The following is a 23,399-nucleotide window of genomic DNA, read 5'->3' on the forward strand; positions in this document are numbered from 1 at the left end:
CCACTCAGCGCGCTAGACAGCTCTGCATTGCGCTGGCTGTGCAGCTGCACTACATTTTAAATTAATGGCTTCAATGTTTTCGGGAAAATCAGTTCCCTTTCGAAAATACTCTCGTGTTGCTAGGTTACTAGGTTACGCAACACTCGTTCATCTCAGGGAACCAAGGTTACGTTAGTAACCGAGACGTTTTCCCACGGCGTATAGCTACGCAATACTCGTTCCCTACTTGCAGGGAACCGAGGTTACGTCAGTAACTTTTCTTTTCTTCTTGCCGTTCACTCAAAATGGAGGCGCGGTTTAGTGCACATGATGATCTGCAATCTAGAACACAATTTGACGCTCAGCTACAAATCAATTTCTGGCTAACTAAGCCACTGCTGCAGCATAAAAGCATCTTCAAAAAAGAGCAAATGACACATCCTGGACAAAAGTTTTTTTGTTATTCCAAACTAAGTGTTAAAAACTTACTTTTTGTTTTTGTGATTTGTTTAGTTTCGGTTTCCCTGCATCATTGGGCTAGCATAGAATAACATCACAACTCCTATTACAACTTAAAGGAGAACTCCGGCGCAAAATGAACCTTTGGTCTAATTACACATTGTTACCTAGTCAACCGTTATCTGAGATTTGTTTTCATGATTATCGAATGTAAATAGTTTTATCTCTAAAAACAGTTTAACCTATAACGCTAGTATATGGGGCATTGAGTAATGACAAATAAAAATCGCTTGTTAATACCACTAACAAGACTCAAAATAGCCCCACACTAACACGGTAGCATAATGAGGCTCCCTACCGTCAAACCGAAGCATTGAGAACTTTGACAGTGTCCAGACAGTTTAATAAGAAGATATTTTATACATACTTCGCGTATACAGGCAGAAGCCATCTTTGAAAAACAGTCTCTATGGGTCGATCAACGAACGCCGATCCAAATGCGCTGAACTGTGTAGAATCTCATATGGTCCAGCGCACTTGGATCGGCGTTCATAGATCGACTGATTCGACTGGCTATTTTGAGTTAAACTGTTTTTAGAGATAAAACTATTTACATTCGATAATCATGAAAACAAATCTCAGATAACAGTTGACTAGGTAACAATGTGTAATTAGACCAAAGGTTCATTTTGCGGCGGAGTTCTCCTTTAAAGCTCCAGTCCGTATCTTTTTGGGGTTAAAAATAATCAAAAATAAAATTGAGCAAGTAGCCTACATAACCAGCTAGTGTTCAAAACTCTCTGCTTGCCTTGATTCAAAACGGCAAGCTCGTAATAATGTTTTTAATTTAAGTGGTACTGGTGGATTTCCGCGGGAAATTCGAGCATGTCTTTGCGTCATTACTCACATCTGTACACATAAAGGAGGAGTCTCGTCACATCTGTACCATACTGTAAAAAGATCTGTACACATAAAGGAGTCTCAGCTAGTAGGATTGGTGTGAGGATGTTGGAGGTGGAGATGCCTTAGCACTTGATAAATTAAAAATTTGATGGGGGGTCCAGAAAGGCAACCAGTGACAACTGGAGATTCACCCGTTGTAAAATGCAAGACTTTGGACTTCGGAGTGGCCTAGAGGAAAAAAAGAGACAGCAACCAGCCCATGTGAAATCAAGGATAACTGTGACGGGCATTGTAGTCACGCAATGCTGATTTAGTTCACATTAACAATTTGAGAACAAAGTAGGCCTATAGCAAGGTTTGACGTGCTAGAAGCGATCATTGGATTTAATCAGCCTGATTTACTGCAATGATTTTTCCCTTTAGTTGGTCAGAAGAAAAGTGGATGTTACTTACTTGTTCAGATTACATTTTCAGGTGAAAATTCTTATGTTGGTCATACTTCCAAAAAGTAGAATCTGTGATTTTGAATGACAGTATCCACACCAGCGCGGTGATTGACAACCACACGTGACATTCTTCTCAAAGAATTGGATTCATCCGCGCTGTGCTGTGCCGACATTTTGGACTGCAGCTTTAACAATGCAAATGGATAGTCCAACATTTGTGCAGTCTTGATCGCTAGTGTGTTTTGCCCACTGTGCTGTGTTTTATTTTTTATTTTTACATTCTATGGTTTTGACTCCTAATGAACGACGCGATGAAAGTGGAGAAGAATCCACTCTGCTTGACATCGTGACGAAGTTATGCCTACACTTGCACGGACGGAACCAATCAAATTTATACTCAAACTAATTGTGTAAATTAGAATATGATTTAGAACAAATAAATGAATATCATGTCATTTAATTTATACTTGCCTTATTCACATATGTCTCAGATTGTTTTTGTCAGAATCTCTCCGTCTTCGTCTGACTGTATTAGAGAAAGAGAAACTAAGCATCTAATACAGGCTGCACCACTCCCACGTTAAACTTTGTCAGAGGTGGACAAAGTACACAACTGCCTTACTTGAGTAAAAGTACAGATACTACTGGTCAAATATTACTCCGTTACAAGTCAAAGTTGTAAAGACCGATGTTTACTTAAGTAAAAGTACAGAAGTACTCATTTTTAAAAGTACTTAAGTATAAAAGTAAATGTCAATGCATTGTTTTATTATCGTTGCATTGTTGCATGTAATAGCCAAGTACGATATTTTTGTTTCAAATGTAGTGAAGTAAAAGTTTCCAGATAAAATAATACTCAAGTAAAGTACAGATACTCAAAAATTGTACTTAAGTACAGTACTCAAGTAAATGTACTTTGTTACTGTCCACCTCTTGTTACAACTCGGGAGTTTCCGGTCACAGCATTCAGAGCACTTACATGAGAACGGACATTATTACTACATTTTATGGCTGTCAATTGGATTAAACGAACATGCAGCGTTGTGCTCGTCTTCTCATTAACAGTGTTTATTTCATACCTGTTGAGTTTAAATTTTTTAATGAATATGACTGGATTATTTATGTGCTCCATGCAGCGATCAGTCTTTTAAAATATTTGAACGAATGAATGTACAGGCCTTAAATAAATCAAATGTAACGATATTAAATATTTAATTAAACTTATACAGTAACTCACACCGTGAAGAGGAGATTGATAGTCAACTACTTTGACTATTAAGCAAGCATTTTGGGCATAAACATGTAAATCGCATACAGTAAAATGATTGACAATCATAGTTTTACCATGTGAATACTTACAGGGAGCCAGTCCACCACTAAGAGACTTAAACCTTGTCTCTGTTTCTTATCTTTTGTAGAAGAGAACCCATACTGTGTACTGCAGGTGCCAGAAAAACCCACCCACAGCATACTACAAAGGAATATACCAGAAAGGCTTTTTTTTCTTTCTCCAATTTAATACAATATTATCAACCAAAAAACAAACAAAAAACATGATTGTGACCTGTTCAAACTAAACCACTGTGAGTCCATGTGTATTAACTGTACAGTTACAGTTATGAATATTAACTTATTCTGCGACTGTGATGACAGTTCATGTAAAGGAGAAGAGTTTCTGGAAACATGGCTGATCTCAAATGATCTTGACTACGGGGAAGTATTTGTGTGCTGAGAAGTCAAATTCAGGAAGAGCCTGCAAAGAGGAAACACAAGGATGCCATGAATTTCACAGCATCTCATTTCATCTAAATGCTAAATGTTTTTTGGAAGGAATTCAAGTTAGGCTTTATAAACAGCATCTGTGACTTGATGTCTGTTACCACAAGACATCATTTGGACTCCTCTCCAGTTTGTAATAAAAATTTGTCTCTGGGGCAAAACATTCTGAGATTCAAAGCAAAAATGTTCAGCACATATTTTGTGATAAACTGATTTAAGCATTTACTGTGATTTCACACCAGCCTTGTTTAGAGAGCTCCTTTCAGAACCTGGTGCATTTTCTCCCCTTGTTCAGTTTGTTTAGGTTTGGTTAGCAATCCGACCCAACAAACCAGGCTTTATCAGTGTTTGATGGGCAATTACATACGTGGCATTGCTACATGGCAAAGGTGGACAAAGTACACAACTTCCTTACTTGAGTAAAAGTACAGATACTACTGGTCAAATTTTACTCCGTTACAAGTAAAAGTTGTAAAGACCGATTTTTACTTAAGTAAAAGTACAGAAGTACTCATTTTTAAAAGTACTTAAGTATAAAAGTAAATTTAAATTCATTGTTTTATTATTGCATTGCTGCATGTAATAACCAATTTACAGTAGCTTATGACTCTGAATCTCTGCCTGCCTCCCCTCATATCAATATCACATTTATTTCTATAACACAGTTCCAGTAGTGGGATTGAATAAGTGTACTCAATAACATCCACAATGGTTTCGAGACACACAAATGGCTGTTCCCAGTTTTTTGGCTTTTAGTATGAATATGTTAGCCTTACTGTTATCTATAAGCTAGTGTGCTCCAAAACAATGACAAAATTTGCATTTAGAAGACCAAACCCAACGTTGAAAATTAAAATCATGTTGATGTCAGAATCCAATGTCAGATTGACGTTAATCTCCAACGTTGGACAGACGTTGTATTGTGGTTGAAAATCGGTTGACGTCAGAAACCAACATCAGTCGAGTTCTGACGTCAACCAGACTTTCATTTCCAACCAAAATCATCCCTGACATTACTACTTTCTACTCAAGGCCCTTGACAGAAATGTAGTGGAGTAAAAAGTAAGATATTTGTCTTTCAAATGTAGTGAAGTTAAAGTTTCCAGAAAAAATAATACTCAAGTAAAGTACAGATACTCTAAAAGTGTACTTAAGTACAGTACTCAAGTAAATGTACTTTGTTACTGTCCACCTCTGCATGGCATAGAACAACCTGGTGCGAAAGCGCCTAATCTAGGCCAGGGATGGGCAAACTCGGTCCTGGAGGGCCACTGTCCTGCAGAGTTTAGCTCTAACCCTGATCAGACACACCTGAACCAGCTAATCAATGTCTTCAAGATTGATCAAATACTATAGGCAGGAGTTTGATCAGGGTTTGAGCTAAACTCTGCAGGAAAGTGGCCCTCCAGGACAGAGTTTAGCTCCAGATCTGCTCTAGGCAGATGAACTTCTGATTTTAAGTTACATGGTCAAGGCAGGAGTTGAAATATTGGATCTAACTGTCAAATAAATGTCTATTGTAACCTTTATTCTGTTGCAGACTCTCTCCCAATAGAGGTCTCATTCAGTGCATTACTAAAAACACAATATTATTGTTACAAACTGAGATACGAGTTAAAATGTTTTGTCCCTGGCAACAGAGACGACCCATAATGCTTAAGTTTTACTGAACCCAGAATATTCATATAAACATGTTGTACCTTAGTTTCCTTCTTGTGTCCTCCAGCCAGCAGTTTCATTACAACAATATTGGGTTTGGCCACTTTAAGAATGCGGTTAACCTACAACAAGAAGCAGTATATCAGTCACTTCTTTACACAATATATAACTAATAATGTAATACTTCAATGTAACACTGTATGAATTCACAGTCTCCATTGTATATAATCATTTGTTAAAAATAATATTATACTTATTTTTGGAAACAAAAATAAGTCATTTAAAACATTTTTTTAAAGTCAATATATTATTTAAAAAAAGGCAATACTACAAAGTTATGTAGGCTGAATATCCTCCAAAAATAGCTACACTGTGATTTATACACTAACATTAAAAAATGCGAGGTACGTAAGATTTTATTTTTATTTTTTATAATAACTTTTATTCAGCAAGGATCCATTAAACTGATCATAAATTACAGTAAAGACTTTTACATTGTTGTGAAAAACTTCTTATAAATGTAATATTTAAATGCTGTTCTTTTTAACTTTCTAACATTTAAAAAAATCCTGAAAAAAAGGATCACGGTTTAGACAAAAAGCAACGGTTTTCAACATTGATAATAATAAGAAATGTTTCTTGAGCAGCAAATCATCATATTATACTGATTTCTGAAGGGTCATGTGACACTGAAGACTGGAGTAATGACGCTGAAAATTAAGCTTTGCATCACAGAAATAAATTACATTTTAAAATAAATATTAAATTCGAAAACCAAATACCAATTCCACATATATTTGTGTTAATAAAGACTGGACTGGGTCACAGAGCAATATAAGACTGTTTGAAAGGTACCTCTGCATCAGGGCTGGTGACGTTTTCCAGTATAAGTTTGGCCTGCTGGAAATGTTTACTGGCTGCCATATAGAGATCCGCTGAGCGAGGAGGAGGATTGTACTTCTTCAAATCTGACATTTCCTACACACACACACACACTTTACTGTAATCTTTGCACAGGATAGTTGCAGTAAACATGACCTTGAAGTGAGTAAAAGCAGAGCTACCTTAAACTGGATGTAGTGCACTGGCGGCGGTGTGACGACACTGTTGAAAGGGGCGAATCGATGCTCGTAGCGAACCTGCTCGCTGTCCAGTTCAAACTGAGGTTTGCGCACCTTTCTGTCCATATCCAACGCTATCATGGTCTGTAGAAATAAAGACTTTTAGTTTATTCAAGAATACAATTCACAAAAATACACTGACTTGAATTCCTTCCTTCTATGATGAGCATGTATTTCATTTCAACATTAAAATTCATTTTCATTTGGAACAAAGTCAAAATTGTGATTTAAATAAATGACTCTGTTCTCACGGCTCTCTACCCCACCCTGCTTGCCACACACCCCCATCACCCCTCGCAAGTAGTTGGCAATGTCACTTTGTAAAGAAAGACTACGCGTGCCTGCGCATCTACACATTCAAACGCGCATGCCTATAAACTGAACACGTAATATGCATGTGCATGTCGTCACCGTTTTCACAGATTTTTTGCAGTTTACACTGAGATGATAATGGCGTCGGTTTCAAAAACTTGTTTCAAAACCTGTTTTCAAAAGTCGAAAGGCCACCAAATCGCCATTGTCGTGTAAATGAACGGCCAAAAAGCATAAAAATGTCCTTTCTTAGTTGAAAACGGTGTCGTGTAAACAGCCCCTCAATTTCTCCTCCTTTATCATGCACTCTTATTTGTCTCTGACCCACCAATAAAATCTTGATGATCATGATTTATTTCTGTTATTTCCATCTGAAAATTCTCTGCCACTCTGAAATACTTTGTTACATTGGCAGCTTTGAGTACTCCAGTGTGTTTGTGTGTATCAGGAGGGCATTACCTTGTACATGCCAGCACACATGTTCTGGTAAGCTTGGCTCATGGTGATTTCTTTACTCAGAGGACGAGCTGAGGAGACAATGGAAACACAATGAGCGAGTCAGACCCAAACATCACAATCCTACATAGCAACTGAAACTGTTGAATAAACGTCAGCCTGTAAGAACCTTTCTTCTTCTTCTTGCTCTTCTTGCTGCTTCGTACTTTCAGCTGCTCCTCCAGGATCCTCTCCTCTGCCATCTGAGAGCTGTCCGCTCGACTCAACGTGGACATGAGCCACGCATACAGGAACTCCGACAGATACCTGAACATACATGGAGAAAGATATATCAATACTTTTTTAATCTTTATCTGAATCAGAATTTAACAGGCTGTTTTGCTACTGTCCCTTTAAGACTATATGCAAATTACCTCTGTTATGATTGGCTAACTTCTTCACAAGAGTAATACTAAATCCGACATTAACGTGCTAGCACTTTGGACTTCATTTAGGAAAACTTTCAGGGATGCACCAATATTAAAACTGCGGCTGATGGCTTTTTATTATGCATTAAGTGTTATTATGCATTAAGTGCTACTATGCTATTTTAAATGTTCCTATTTAGCAATAACACCAGCTCGAAATTCAGTATTAACACATATAGTCAGCCTAATGGTGAACAGCTTAAGCAATCATGGTTTATTTATTTATTTAAAATGTATGTGTGCATTAAGGTACAATTTCGATTAAGGTACAACGAGACCGATGCTGAGCCAAATGAAGGTAAAGATGTGTTCTGGTTTATTGAACCAATCAGATACGAGTAAAACGAGAGTCAGCGAGAAGCTCATCTGATAGGCTACATGAAGAAGGTGGACCCGCCTTCCTCTTCACGCTTGCAAAACTCAATGAGTGAGAGAATCGTGCCACAAAACTGTAAGCACAGGTAAAAGAAAGACGCAACTGTTAGAATCGGGTTATTACGGGACCTTTTTTGCCTTATGTACGCAACAAGTCATTTAGACATTTGCAACAGTTTACTTTTTTTACACAAAGGTTGATTTTACACGATCAATCTGTTCTGCAGTTCCTGACTCCAGCTGTTCACAGGCTTGCAATGCTTTTGGCCGTATTTGTGCGGAAAAAAAAACGTGACAAAAGTGTAAGCGCAGAAAAATGGAAGTCAGAGGCAAATCTTCTCTTGCACATGCAAATTTAGAGATTATATGGTGGTTGTGTACACACACTGCCAACACACATTTATGTTCAAACACCATGTAAAAGTTAATTTTGCATAAAAGGTGCCCTTTAAATCTTCAGCATAATTGGTCAATGGTCACTGTCCCTTTAAATTAGCGCTAGATGATTATCTAAATTTTAAAATAGGAAGAATTTTTTTTACTTCAAATATTTTCTGATGGATATCTGATATCTGAAAAAATTAAGAGATGCTAATACAAAAATAGTATGTTTTGTGTGTGCTGTGCATTCTGATCTGTCTATAGCATTAAAAGCACGTTTGTTTAGCTGTCGTACCAGTAGATGTAATAATACTCATGCATGCTGTAGAGCTCCAGCTCGAAGCCGCTGAGCAGGTACTGGATCATGATGCGCAGGTTATGATAGAGGATCCAGGTGCCCAGACAAGCTAAATGCTGCCTTTGAGGCTCCAGCTTCATCAGAAGACCGTGAAGAGCAGCGTCCACCTTCTCAGCCTAAACACCAACAAACAGCTTTGCAACTGACATGACGGCAGCACACGTTCAGAAGCATGAACATTTTGTTTAAGTGGACTTTCAAAGGATGGGCAATAAAGATTTAAAATATCTTAACGACATTTGGAACGACATAGTGAGTCAATTATGACAGAACTTCAATTTTTGGGTGAACTAACCCTTACATTTATGCATTTAGCAGAAGCTTAAAAAGAGGAACAAAAGCAATAAATCTAATCCGTTAAACCCTTTTAGCTCTTTGTAATAAACACCTATGAATCGGAATAAGATCAGAAACGCTTATTAAAAGGATAGTTCACTCAAAAATGAAAATTCATCAATAATTTACTCAAAACCTGTTTTTAAACCTGCATGAATGTCTTTTCTCCTGCAGAAGATATTTTGGAGAATAAGGGTAACCAAACAGTTGATGAGCCCCATAGACTTCATAGTATCTTCTTAAGAAATTCATACAGGTTTGGAACAACTTAAGAGTGAGTAAATGATGACAGAATTTTCATTTTTGGGTGAACTGTCCCTTTAAGAAAGTATAATGTTCAATTTTTAATTTATACAATGGAATTCAAAGGTGCAGCACGCACATCCAAAACAATAAAACTGGGTGCTGGGCAGACAAGTAATAGTAAAGGTAAACAATGAGTCCGCACACCAGAAAGTGCTCCTAGGCAAATTTAATGATTGCTCACCGCATGTAACGTTTCGGGCCCAAGCTGTCTGATGAAGGGCTTGGGCCCGAAACGTTACATGCGGTGAGCAATCATTAAATTTGCCTAGGAGCACTTTCTGGTGTGCGGATTTTTTTTTAATTTATGTCATCTCCGCACCTCGTCTTGAAGGGTGGCGAACTCCTCCAGTATGTGGCCCAGTTTGTCTCGCTGGCGTGCTCTGTTGTGTCCGTGAATCTGGATAAGGCTGCAGAATGGCTGTGACACAAGATAACACTCATCTAATCAAAAAAACTATTTCACCTGTTACACTAACACATCAAACAAACTGAATAACTAACCCGTGCGCAGTGTGTGACAAAGGAGTCAATGTAATCTTTAGCCTGGTGGCTATTGTTCAAACTGCATCTGTGAAAACAGCGTTAAAACAGTGAGGGAATATATAATGTCATCTCAAGAGTCATGAAATGTGAATTTTAGCAAGGTAAGGAAAGGCAGGAGAAATACTAAAACAGAATCACGAGACTAAGAATAACATTAGTTAATCTCTGCGGCTGTAATAGTAAAAACTTGAACAAAAAATGTTAGCAGTGGGTATTTACTTCTTAAAATCTTAAAGGAGACACGCCCCTTAATGTATCTCAGGACACATTGTAAATTAAAAAACAAAATGCAGAAACTTCATGTAATTTATAAGCAACAAATTAATTAAAGAGTAAATAACAGTGTAAATAAATAATCACTCACTTTGTGGAGAGGACAGGTGGGCTGACAAAATAGCGCAATGCATCTTTAATCATATCCTGCATCAGATGAGTCCCAAACACCTTCCTATTGTCAATCAGAAATGTGGTCTGCATCACACAGACAGACAGACAGACAGACAGACAGACAGACAGACAGACAGACAGACAGACAGACAGACAGACAGACAGACAGACATCAGGTGAGTGTTCAGACTATCTACATGCCAACACCAACCATCATATCATTCTGTCACTATGTGTAACAATTTATCCGAGACCAGTTTTATATGTGATATAGTTATGTGTTGAATGTGTTATTCCTTCATAATTAAGCATTAAAAAATGCATTTCTTGACCAGAGAAGACTATTTTGTTATTTTTTAAAGCCACAGCAAGGCAATGTTCATGTTGAGAGAAAGAGTGAATAAGTCATACAATTAAAAAAAGTCCATACAAGACATTTAAGTCACCATGAAGTCAAAATCGACAACTCCCGTTTTGTTTTATGTAATGCTGCAGTGTTTTCTTTTATAAATACTTGATCCGTACACATCATTATTTTTTTAATAATTGATGTGCCCTCATAATCTTTCATTAAAATAACTCCCCCTCCCTGTTGCAGTTGGGCAACCTGTCACTAATGAGATCACAGCGATAGCAAACCACAACCATCCAATCAACTCCCCAAAATTGACTAAATTGAGTCCCGCCCTACAATCTTTCCTCATTCAAGAAGCCGCTTCACTCGGATATGCGTCAGAAAGGACGATCTAAACTTCCATTTTATGCTGAATTTAAGATGAATGCAAAACAAATTCAGATGATACTTCTTTAATTACATCAGTTGAACATATGTCTGAATAGAAATGTTGTCTATTTAGATTTAAAACAGTCCAGTAAAATATCTTTAACACTCAAAGATCAAGAAATGAATAATCTATACATTCCAGATCTTTGAGATGTAAAGAGAAGAGATTTCTGTCAGAGGAAGTTGGTCTTACCTGTAGCAGAGATCTAGACATCACACATGGAGACTGCTCACTGAATTCACAGAAGAAATCCTGAAACCGCAAACACTCGGCAGGATTAGTTACATTTCTCTCCAATACTACCACAGACTGCATGTGTTAATACGGAGTTATTTTACCAAGATGCTGTGCAGGTTGGTTATGTTGATGACCTCACAGACGTTTTTAATGCGCTCAATGAGTTTGCTGAAGTAGTTGACCATCTCTTCTCTCTTAATGATCTTGGCGTAGCGCGGGAAAGTGGGCGGGAGCAGGCGTTGGTTAACTAGCGGCTCGAAACCCATCATGATTGGGTGATCTGGAAAAAGCATGGTGTGTACATTTGGGGAATTAGAAAGCTCCACAAGAAGAAAAAAATAATATTTTTTTTAATTCAACATAACATTTTAAATTGTTTTTAGACTGTTACCTCCTTTGGTTGTGTCATTCTGTGACTGTATGCCATACTGTATAGAGGAGTGTATCGCGGGCAGTAAGTCAGCAGCCTGAGTCATCAGCTTCTGTGCTTCGCTGACAGCACTCATCTTAAATGTCCAATCAACCAATCAAAGATCAGACAACGAACTGGGGAATCTTTTTGTGAAGCAATATGCTTGAGTGAATTTAATAGTGTCATACCTCTTTTTTAGTGAAGGAGATGAGCGCGCTAAGCAGCAGGCGAGTGAATTTAACACGGCTGAACAGAGCCAAGCATTGCTGATGCTGAAGGCAAAAGAAGAATCAAAACTCAGTATTTCTGTACAGTGCTGTTGTCTGGCGTATAATACACGGCCATTTCACCCAAAGCATCCACACATGATTATGTACTTACATCCAGTTCCACCTCAGGATCTCTTTGTTCACCCTGTCGACTGCGTGTACTCTGTAAAAAGAAAAAGGAAGAAACAAATATTTAACAAGTCAAGAAAAAAGAAGGAAAGGCTAAGAAGTATCGTGAAAAGACTTAGATGGAGTCACCATACCTTCACTTTCCTCTGAAGTTCATCCTCAACATCTTTTAGCATTCCTATAGACATTTTAAATGGCAAAATGAAAAGACTGAACAACAAATCTTACAAAAACATGTAGTCTAATTTACATTGGGCATAAGGAAGACGAAGCCGCTGCATTATTTTAATGATAATTAAGATCATATACCCTTAAAATCGTGTTACTGTAATTCATCTAGATGCTTTACTTTTTGTTTGTTGTACACCATCTTTCAAAAGTTTGGGATCGATACAAATTATTATTATAGTTTCTATTGCTCACCAAGGCTGCATTTATTTGATCAAAAATACAGTAAACACAGTAATATTGTGAAATATTATTACAATTTAAAATAACTTTTGTATTCTAATATACAGTCTTTTAAAATATAGTTCATTAAAACTACTTTCCATTACTGCAGAATTCAGTGTCACAGGATCCATCAGAAATCATTCTAATGCGCTGATGTCACTTTTTGTCAAAATTGGTGAACCAGTGAAAAATAAATCAAATTAAAAGTAAATACTACAATTATTTTATTTACACAAAATATAAAATCACAATCAAGATCGGTCTTTACACTCACCTGTCACTCTCAGATCTGTTACGTTATTTGCCATTTTAAAGCCGTAAGTCATGGCCTGAAAATCTTCCTGCGATTGGAAAACAGAAAAAATCATATTCGCTGAATAAACCAACAGCAAAATTTAATGACATTAAAAAGTACAATAAAAATAAATGGTGACTAATGGCCACACAGTAAATATTTCCAATGGTCTTCCAATGGGTTCATTTATAAATAATCTACATATCGTCGGTAATCACACCAGACATTTTTTACTTAAAGTGCCCCATTATGCTTTTTCATACATTACCTTTCATGCAGTGTGTAATATTGCTGTTTGTGAGTGTAAAAGGTCTGCAGAGTTTTAAAGATCAAAGTGCACGATAAATAAAGTTATTGTCCCCCAAAAGAAAGAATCGATACTGAACAAGTCATTAGTAATTCCAATCTCACTTCCGCCTGGAACATATGCAAGTTTGTAACAAATGTAAAGCCTACGGTCTTCATTGGCTGCCCGCGAACAACGTCTACTTTGAACCTCAAACGCTGTAGTTCTGGCTGAGGCCTAGAAGAGTTAGGTTTGTGTTATTCATGTTGAGAAGACGCTGTTTTCTGCACTAAAAAAATCTTTTGAATGCTCTACCAAAGGATGAGGATGAGGACTCGAATTGATGCGGAATAACCGACGCCATTGTTACTGTTCGTATCAGTGTATCAAGCGCTGAGGAAGATCTGGAGCTGAAATTCAGATATGGTAATGAGAGTTTGGTTTCCGACACGTGCTGTAAGCTGTCGGCCGGCGCGTTAAGGGTTTTCTGTTAGAACGGTGTCGTGTAAGTTAATAACTAATGATCTTTGCAACGGAAGTGAATCAATCAAAACTCTTTAGCTGGACAATAACTTTATTCTAGAGCTGCTGTAAAGTCAAAACAATCTGTTACTTTGATTTCCTATTATCACTGTAAAGCTGCTTTGAAGCAATCTATATTGGTAAAAGCGCTATATAAATGAAGGTGACTTGACCAATCACAACAGACTGGGCCAAGTGACCAATCAGAGCAGAGCAGGCTCTCAGAAAGGAGGGGTTTAGACTGAGAGACTGAATCCTTTATCGAAATGCTTCAGACACTAACTAAGTTTCCATCCACTTGTCAATCGATCGATCTGAAGTTCGGTAAAAAAAACACATGCGAATAAAGCTGGTGAAAGTGTGTTTCCATCCAACGGCTTTAAAGCGAATAAAAACCTGTGCGTAATGACGTCACATGCTGTTTTGTGATCAAATTGGTATATCGAATTGATTTGAGACATTTTAAGGGGTTTCCATTCATTTTCGCACTGAATCGCACAACATTCAACATTTGCAAACAAAGTTTTGCAAGACAAAATGCAATTCATTATTTATTCGGCAAATAACGTTTCCATCAGTGTTTATCACATAAGCCGTATATCGATCAAGATAAAATCCGATGAGATCGATCGCATTTCATTTGAGTCGATATTCATGAAATTCAATCGAATTTTACTGTTTCCATAAGGCATTTTTCATTGGATATCACTTAATTCGGATAAAAACGTGTGGATGGAAACATAGCTACTGTGAGAAAAGAGGTGAAGCTGCAATGTATATTATTAAAAAAATGTATGTTTTTTTATTATCTTGGGTGCATGTAAACCTATTGTAGGAGACCTTCAAAACAAAATATGAAAACATTTAAAATAGCATAATGGGGCACTCTAATAAAACAACACAATTTGAACAAGAGTCACTTCAGACAATTGAATGTGTCTTGCCTCCTCAAACACAGCGGCTTTGTTGACTTTCTCGCGGGCGATGTCGCAGATCTTGAGGATGCCCAGAGCGAAGGCTTTAAGAGCAGGGTCTTGAATAAGATCCGGGTTATGAACATATAGACACGTAAACACAGTCTGAGCCAGAGAATGCCCCTCCAGCCATGTGATCTGAGTGACAGACAACAGTGACAGAATATTCAATACAGTCGGTGAACTCAAATGCAGCTTTTTCCAGCCACTGCTTTAGCATACACTACCATCTCAGTGTCACATGATCCTGCAGGAATCATTCTAATATGCTGATTTGATTTGAAGAAACATTTCTTATTATTATCAATGTTGAAAACAGTTGTGCTGCATAATATTTTTGTGGAACCATGATAATATTTTTCCATGAAAATAAAGTTCAAATCGAAATATCTTGTAACATCAATTTAATGCTTTCTTCCTTAACCTGTTAGCCTTCAGCGCCACTTTTGAAAAATCCCCAGAAATAGCATACCCAACCTAAAAAAGATTCAATTAATTGACCCTTTGTCCTAAAAGCTCAAGTATGGTCTCATTTGAAAGCTGACACCTGCCACTTTATTGGAAATGTAGAATGAATTATTGTCATAATGAAAAAAAAAATTATGAATAGCTTCAAAGTTGTGTAAGTTATTAGAAATTTATTTTTATGAAACATCTTCATGAAAATTAAATTGAAGTTGGCCCGTCAGCACTCTAGAAATGCACTCCAGCTAAAGACACATGTCTGACCATGTTATATTTAAAATTTGAAGGTGATAAGTCTAAAACTCTGTATTTTGTTAAATGTTTTTCAAGATCATCTCAAATGACTTTATTTTGAATTGACTCTAAAATGCAAACTTGTGTTTATTGTCATCTATTAGCATCTATTCAGTCTATTGTCTCTATTGTTTTGTGGTGCAAACGAGCCCCATTCAGTGTCACTCTCTCCTGCACACATTTACACCTTTCCAGCCGGCTTATGGCCATAAATATTATTTTCCTTTGTCTCCATTATAATCGCTAACGACTGGCTAATCACGGTGTTTCACCCCCTAATTTCTTTCATAATCTTCACTTCACATTTAAAACTGTATCAAATGCCTTTCTTAAATAAAGAAATATTTCAGTAAGCATTCCGATTTAGAAAAAAAATCATAAAAAATAACAGCTAGATGGCAGGTGCAACTAGAGAGCTAGCTAGCATGTTAGCTTAGCACACCATCAATACACGACAATTTATGAGATTAAAACCCTGTTTGTGCTCCAAACTTACTTTATAGTGCAAGTCGAGTGTTTTAAATAATCTTCTATGAGCTTATTTGGCTTCAGAAAAGAAAATCAGACAGAAAATATATGATTTGATATTATTCTGCACTATTGTAAAGTCTATACCGATTAGCATTACATTATACGTATAATCTATTATTATAAATATACCTGACATGGCTCGAAGAACACAGGTAAATCAAATATCATTGCAATCATGTTTATTGTCTTCAAAACATCTTTATCTGCATGTTATAGCGATCTCTGAAAGCTAACGTTAGCTGTGTTTATGTCAGTGACGTCCTGGAAGGTCACAGGTTATTTCTTCTTCGTGAGCTTTCATATTTGGAAAAAACTGTGCATGGAGCGCCCTCAGCCTGCTGTATGGATTGAAAACACAGTACATCAGAGTATCCAGCGCTCTTTATGTATACATCGACGCATTTGGATATAAATTCAATAAATATTATTCCTGTCTATAGAAATATGATGTAAACCTATGATAATATATCAATATTTCTCCAAATCTGCACATTTTTGAGCCAAAAGCCCTGAGGAACGTTGTTTTGTCACGCGTTCTCAAGACAACAGCACCGGAGTTTTTTTCTGAATGGAGCAGCTGACGCTCATAATTCATATTAAAGGTATCGACTCATTTTTTCATTACATAAATCCTGACACAAATTAAGACATAACTGTCACTATAAGTTTCTCAGAATACAATAGTGGTCAAATACTGAAACGTGAGACTTATATATTTTTAATGATGTATAGTTTGTCAAGGTAATAACATTAAATCTGATAGTAACTTTGAACTATTTAAAAAAAAAAAACGCTTCAGAGCGTCCTCGCTCTGGTGAAGGTTAACAGGTTAATAAAATTATTAATTTCTTTAATAAAAAAATATTTATTGTTGAATGCGTATTTTACTCTATTGTATTGTGTGTGTATATATATATATATATATATATATATATCTTTTTTTATTCTTTTTTTTTTCATTACAGACACTTTATTATTATTATAATAATGTTTTTTTACTTTGCAATTGATACACAGCTTCATGAAACACAATTTTTGTGTTTGGTGATATCAATACTGACCAGACAGCAAAAGCATGTGTCCATGATCCCGATGAGCTCAGGAATACTCAGATCCTTCACTCGTATGGCCTCATCCTTCAGAAAAAGAGGAAGACAGAAGGAATAAGAAAAAAAATTACACAGAGAGAGACAAAAAGAGAGTGTACACTTTCAGTAAAGTATAGTACTGTGAATAATGTGAATAAAAGCCTAAATAAAATCGGTTCATCATATAAATGGTCGTGTCTCTTTAGAAAATTTTGACTAAACCGCTCAATTCATAAGGATTAATTTTATGATCTTGAACTTTTTAAAGTGTCAAAGTGGTAGTTGCGTAGCTGTCAACGGAGGGACAGAAATCTCTCAATCTTTGAGGCAAAAAATCTTTCGAAGATGAACAAAAGGGAGGGTAAGTAATTAATGACAGAATTTTCACTTTTGGGTGAACTAACCCTTTAAACTCACTATATTCAGGTTCATCATTATATAACATAAAATATCAGGTGCGAGGTGAAACCAGCTCTTTCGAGTGCTACCTTGACAGCTTGTTCAAAGTTGAGGACTTTACGGTTGACTTGGTTTCCGATCATCCCAGCATCCATCTTCGGATCCATCATCTCGATGGCTGACATCGCCTCAAACAGACCAAACCTACAGGAACATGAGCGTTACGTATACCGAGCGAATGCACCAAATGTTGAATTACATGTAAAAGTATTTCTTTGCCCAAAAAATTATAATAATTTCTTACAGTTTATCATGGAGCAACTCGCCAAGTTTGAGTTCTGCAAAAACAAACTCATTTAATCAGCAAATTCGGTTTCTGTACAGCATTTCACTACAAGATTAATCAACACGTGAGCACAAGAAAACACGACTGAAGGCACCAGAACGGTCCAAAAATCTCTGTTCACAATAACACAGATGCATTGAGTTGACTAACGCCGGTTTCACACCGCAAGCGTCAGCGGCGCGTGAGCAGCGAGAGTATTCACACTGGAAGCGTTTGTGCAGCGTCACAGCAGCAGCTCCAAAGCGTGTTTTCTCTACTAAACGCCGACAGAAGAACCATTTCAAACAATGAAATATATATATTTTTTAAAAACCAGTATTAAAAAAATGTTCATTACAACTTTGTAAATAGTGCTCTTTTGAGAAATGCATGTTTTCTATGTCATTTTTTATTGTGATTGTATAGTAAATAAATTCTTCCTTAAAATCACTTGTTCATGTTTCATGTATAAAAACAGACTGAACTGGACAGTAAACTCGATCGGCGGGGGAAAAAGACAGCAAACTCTGGTTTTATTTGGGTATTGCTAGAGCCTGTCCGAGTATTAGCTACATAATAAACTAAAAAGAAAGTTTATCATATTTTCTGGCTAGTGTACTTTATTTATTTCTTTTTATTATCATAACCATAGCCTACTTTCACCCAAACTGAAATAAAAACAAGTTAAATGTATTATTATTGGGTAAATATAGCCTATATTTTTTGATATCATTTTCTTTTCTGACATGGCCTACTCCACTAGTTCTTGTTAAAACACACTAGACATGCAAATTCTGTGCATTTTGGGCACTTTTTGTGTGAAATCATATTTATTTTGTCCATCAAAAGTGTGCTTTCACTTTAATTGAGCAGCGCAGCAAAAATAGACTCGACGCCGAAACGATCGCGGCACTGCTGCTGGCGCGCCACTCCTGCTTGACGCTCACGCGCTGCTCCTGCTGCCGGTGTGAATGCACTCGTTGATTAACATGCACGCCGGAAAAAAAATTGCGCTACTCACGCGCCGCTGACGCTTGCGGTGTGAAAACGGCGTTATGGCGCAGTGCTGGAGCTTAATCATGATGTGGTCAAGCCCGCATGGGAAAGGAAGTTAATTTTAGAACTCTTAGTGACCATAAATGGTCAAAATTAAAATATCAGCAACATTTCTGCAGCCCTGCCTCATTGCACTTTAAGATGATGGATCCAGGGGGGGAGACAATATCCTTGTGTATAACTTTTATATAATATAACTTTTTACTTTTATAAATAACTGGCAGTTGCAGGATACATGGACATTTTTTGCTTGGGAAAAATCTGGTTTGAATATTAATGTAAATATTACATAAGGCATATTTTTCTCCCTGTCTTTCTCAGGGCTTTGTGGAAAATGGCTATTCTGAGAAAAGACCGTTGTGGTCATTGACAGTGACATCTACTGCAGAGTTCAGCCAATCATAACACACAGCTTTGTCATGCCCATGAAAGACATACACTCCTATGCAGAAATGAATAAATAAAAAGATGGACCAAGCCCAAACTGGCTAAATAAACTGGCTAAATACTAAGCTTTTAATTGTCTTAACCACAAATTATTGGTCAGGAAATGAGCTAAATGTACCAAATGCACTACTATAAAAAGCCATTGCTCTCACAGAAACACATCACAGACAGGATGAAGTTTTTGGCAGATTATGGGAAGTTGGTTCAGGCTCATGGTTTGGCTTTGATCAGAGTCCCGATTTGAACCCTGTGTTTAATATTTGGTCTCACATTAAACTCAAATAAACTAGGAGACATTTTTCAACTACTCTGTTTGAAGCCATTAACATTGAGCAGAACAACACTGACTCTTCTTCCTGTAAAAAGCTGTCTGAGAGTTGGGGAAGGCAATTCCCTGCTAGTGCTACGTTCCTTTATCTACAGTATTTGTGCAATTCTTGCTAATGTCCTGACCAGTGATTTGTGATTAAAATTGTTTTAAATATTTTGCCATTTTTGGCTTGGCCCATTTGTTTTGCCACGTAGTCCACACACACATAGACACACACCTTTACAGGCTCCTTTGAATTCTTTGGTGACGTCCACCCAGTCGGCATTGTTTCTCATCTTCTCTGGGATCCCAAGACCCCATCCTCCCTCTTCCTCCTCTACCGATGACTTCATCACCATTGGGACAGCTACGAACATAAAAAAAAAAAGAAGTGCATTAGAACAATTTTTATTAAAGGGATAGTAAGACTATCGTTCATCTTCAGAACACAAATGAAGATCTTTTCAATGAAATCTGAGAGATTTCTGTCCCTCCGTTGACAGCTGCGCAACTACCACTTTGACGCTTCAAAATGTTCATAAAGACAACGTAAAACTAATCCATATAAATTGAGCGGTTCAGCCCAAATGTTCTGCAGAGACACGATCGCTTTACATTATGAACAGATTGAATGTAGGCTTTTATTCACATTGATCAGCGAACATAAACAGAAGCTCAACCGAATCTGCTTGTCACGCGAGAACAAACCAAACGTGATGCGTAACATGAGAATGAACGTCATTGGTTCTTCTCACACGTCAAGCGAACATGCTTGAGCTTCCGTTTACCACAATGAATGTTTATATGTGAATAAAAGCATAAATTCAATATGTTCTCTTCAAAAAAAAATGGACTAAACCACTTGATTCATATGGATTAGTTTAAGATGTCTTTATGAACTTTTTGAAGCATGAAAGATGAACGAATGTCATTTTTGGGTGAACTATCCCTTTAAGAGTTGCCAGGAGTATCTTATACATGCACATATTAATATGACAAATTAGGGAATATAAGGGAAAGACAGAATATTGAATTATTAATGTACATGATTAAGTAAACAATGGAAGTATATCAAGACTTCAGACTGAGCGTGAGGGCCACTTCAACAGTTTGCATGATTAAAATGTAGTGTTTTTAAATAACTGGGGTTCAGCACAATAAATGTCTTAAAATCTTGTGAGTTACCAACCTATAGACACATTTTGAGGCAATATATGCAGCACAAATGCTGTCTCGGTAGGCAATTCAGTTAGTTTTTGAGCACAACTAAATATGTTCAAATTTGGTGTCTCTTCAAGCTACCATCAGGCATGACAGACCATAGGCACAGACATTCAAACAAGCTCCAGTATTTTGCTGGGTTAAATACTGTACTAATGAGGACACTTGTGCAGAAGAACTCATGCTCACTGTAAGTTACTGTAAACTCCCTTTGTTGTTACTCTGGTCGACGACGAATCGTCTTTGAATTCAGGTGAGTGTGCGTTTTAATGGATATATAGGATATTAATTACACATTATATTTGGTGAAATTATTTTTTAAATACAGAACCGGTATCGATGTGTCAAACTGCAAATGAACAAATAGCCAGGTGACATTAGCGAAGAGCGATAAATGCTAAGCTGTCTAACCCCTAACATATATAATTACTGCTAAATATATACTGTACAACATTTCAAGTACATATTCATTAACAAAAAGACATTCAAAGGGTAAATAAATACAATACCTTTAGAAAGGCAGTCTTTCTGTGCTGTTGCAAATATACAGCGCTGCTGCAGCGGACGCCTGTGAATGACATCATATCGGGATTTGCATTCTGGGACATGTAGTTCTGAGCTTTGAAGCTGTAAAATATGTAAGATGTTTGTTACAACGTGTTATTTTTTCCTGGATAAAAATATTATTACTTTGTCAAAATGTTTAATTTATAAATAAAGGCTTTACAAATGTTTACACTTTATAATCATTATAATATTTAATGAGTTCCGGTCAGTTAAAGTTAGAATGAGGAATTTAAAAATGCACTGAAGTTGATTGTTTAGTTCATAAAATATAATCTTGTGTAGAGATATGGTATGGGAAAACCATTTTTTTGCACTATTTTTTATACATCAGACAGAACTGCAAAACTCGAACAAATGTATAAAAATATTTCATATATAAAGTAAAATATATAAATGTATGATAAAAAAAAGTAACGGAATAAAAAAACAATAACAATAAATAATCACAAACTCACAAAATTAAAAACAATTTAATAAAATAATGTATTGAGATGTTTTTAAAACGTGTAAATTTGTAATATGATTGATGTATATATTATTATATTTATATTATATTATACATATATATATATACACATATATATATATATATATATGTATATATATATATGTCTGTATGTATATACATATAATAATATATAAATATATCATAAATTATAATAAAAGATCTAGAAATTATATATAAACAAACAAACACATAAACACAATTTTATGTTAGACGCGATTAATCGATTTGAACGCACTAATATGTATATGTGTCATATATTTAATAAATGACTAATGGGTTTTTTACTCACGTCTACCGTCGTTACGTTAGTCACGCTAGAAGCTGCGCAGCGCTGCGCGGCGACGCTGATCTGTAGTCCATCTGTGCGTCAGACTCTGATGTGACACATGATGTGCAGATCCTGTATTCTGCGCCAGCTCTGTTACTGGACGCGCCCTCACTTCCGAGTGTGTGTTGGGGGTTAGAGTCAATAATAATAACACCATCAGGGGGCTTGTGTTGTGTCTGTGCTGCCAAGAGATCGCGCTGTGAGGAGTTCAGATGGCGCAGCTCTCGCATGCTTTAAAGGTTAGTGCTCGCATGTATTTGTATTTCTGTGCCAGTGACAGAGATCAGCTGTCCGGTTAGCGTATCTGTGCTAACACTGGAGCCTTCTCTGTAGGACAGGTGGATCTGACATGATCATGAGTGCACTTCAATCATACAGGAGGGGGTTTGTCAACTTAATAATCAATAATGACATTGAATTAATTATTCATTAGCTGATCTGAATCTGACTGTAATAAATGGCCAACCTCCTCTGACAGCCTAATTTAAATAGGAGTGGACTGTACTTGCACAATTACTGGCCTTGGCTCAAAACCTAATGTGCTCCCTACATGGACAGCTTTTTTGGGAGCCTATTATGCCCTAAAATGGCTGTCCAGATTGAAAGCACAGTAGGTTTCATGTCCTAAAAATGCTGTCTGTGTGGGCAGGTAGGCTATGAGACGCAAAAAATATTGTTTATGTTGGCAGCTCTCTAGAGTTTGATGCTTACAAATGTCTATTTGGACAGCAAGGCCCAAAAATTTGATCTAGTTAGGAAGCTCAGTAGATTTTGATGCCCAAAAATGCTTTGAAATATGCTTTGACACCCTAAATGCTGCATATATTGGAAGCTCTCTGGGGTTTGATGTCTAAAAATGAAGTCTTTATAGGCAGAAACGCTGTAATGCACAGTAATGCTGTCTAGGAAGGAAGCTCAGTAGGTCTTAATGCCCAAAAATGTTGTCTATGTGGACTGATAAGACTATGATGCCCAAAAATGCTTTGAAATATGCTTTGACACCCTAAATGCTGCATATATTGGAAGCTCTCTAGGGTTTGATGTCTAAAAATGAAGTCTTTATAGGCAGAAACGCTGTAATGCCCAGTAATGCTGTCTAGGTAGGAAGCTCAGTAGGTCTTAATGCCCACAAATGCTGTCTATGTGGACTGATAAGACTATGATGCCCAACAATGTTGCCCAGTTTGGCAGCTCAGTCAGTAGGCACTGATGCACAAGAGTGTTTTCATCT

The 23,399-nt window shown here is 36.8% G+C and overlaps 2 protein-coding genes across 6 annotated transcripts in view; one reads left to right on the top strand and one right to left on the bottom strand.

Annotated features, from left to right (window-relative positions):
- Positions 1-2,977: 2,977 nt before the first annotated feature.
- naa35 (N-alpha-acetyltransferase 35, NatC auxiliary subunit) lies at positions 2,978-22,540 on the bottom strand. The gene is made up of 24 exons (XM_079638407.1): positions 22,130-22,540; positions 21,275-21,392; positions 19,783-19,911; positions 17,711-17,744; positions 17,496-17,610; positions 16,981-17,055; positions 14,600-14,767; positions 12,827-12,893; positions 12,234-12,277; positions 12,083-12,133; positions 11,890-11,973; positions 11,681-11,795; positions 11,391-11,569; positions 11,245-11,304; positions 10,245-10,351; positions 9,839-9,905; positions 9,657-9,755; positions 8,633-8,811; positions 7,284-7,420; positions 7,118-7,185; positions 6,290-6,430; positions 6,081-6,203; positions 5,267-5,347; positions 2,978-3,540 (listed from the first exon to the last, which is right to left on the bottom strand). Exons 3-24 carry the CDS (start codon positions 19,901-19,903, stop codon positions 3,481-3,483), a joined length of 2,175 nt encoding a protein of 724 aa, XP_079494533.1. The 5' UTR covers positions 19,904-19,911; positions 21,275-21,392; positions 22,130-22,540; the 3' UTR covers positions 2,978-3,480.
- Positions 22,220-23,399, top strand: part of agtpbp1 (ATP/GTP binding carboxypeptidase 1) — a 41,940-nt gene continuing 40,760 nt past the window's right edge. For 3 of the 5 annotated variants that reach the window (XM_079638400.1, XM_079638402.1, XM_079638403.1), the window contains exon 1: positions 22,270-22,407. The gene's annotated coding sequence lies outside the window, so the exon portion shown is untranslated. Of the gene's footprint in view, positions 22,408-23,399 lie in introns of all 5 variants that reach the window. The other 2 variants (XM_079638404.1, XM_079638401.1) reach the window with 2 other exon arrangements.

This window comes from Phoxinus phoxinus (assembly GCF_949152265.1).
Source record: "Phoxinus phoxinus genome assembly, chromosome: 15".
NCBI lineage: Eukaryota > Metazoa > Chordata > Actinopteri > Cypriniformes > Leuciscidae > Phoxinus > Phoxinus phoxinus.

Bases quoted from the DNA above. Each gene is read 5' to 3' on its own strand.
- naa35 (XM_079638407.1), bottom strand. From the start codon at position 19,903: ATGGTGATGAAGTCATCGGTAGAGGAGGAAGAGGGAGGATGGGGTCTT. The intron at 17,745-19,782 runs GTGTGTGTCTAT...TTGTTTTTGCAG, and splicing joins ATTCAAAGGAGCCTGTAAAG to AACTCAAACTTGGCGAGTTG. The intron at 11,570-11,680 runs GTAACAGTCTAA...TGCTTTTTCCAG, and splicing joins GAATGACACAACCAAAGGAG to ATCACCCAATCATGATGGGT.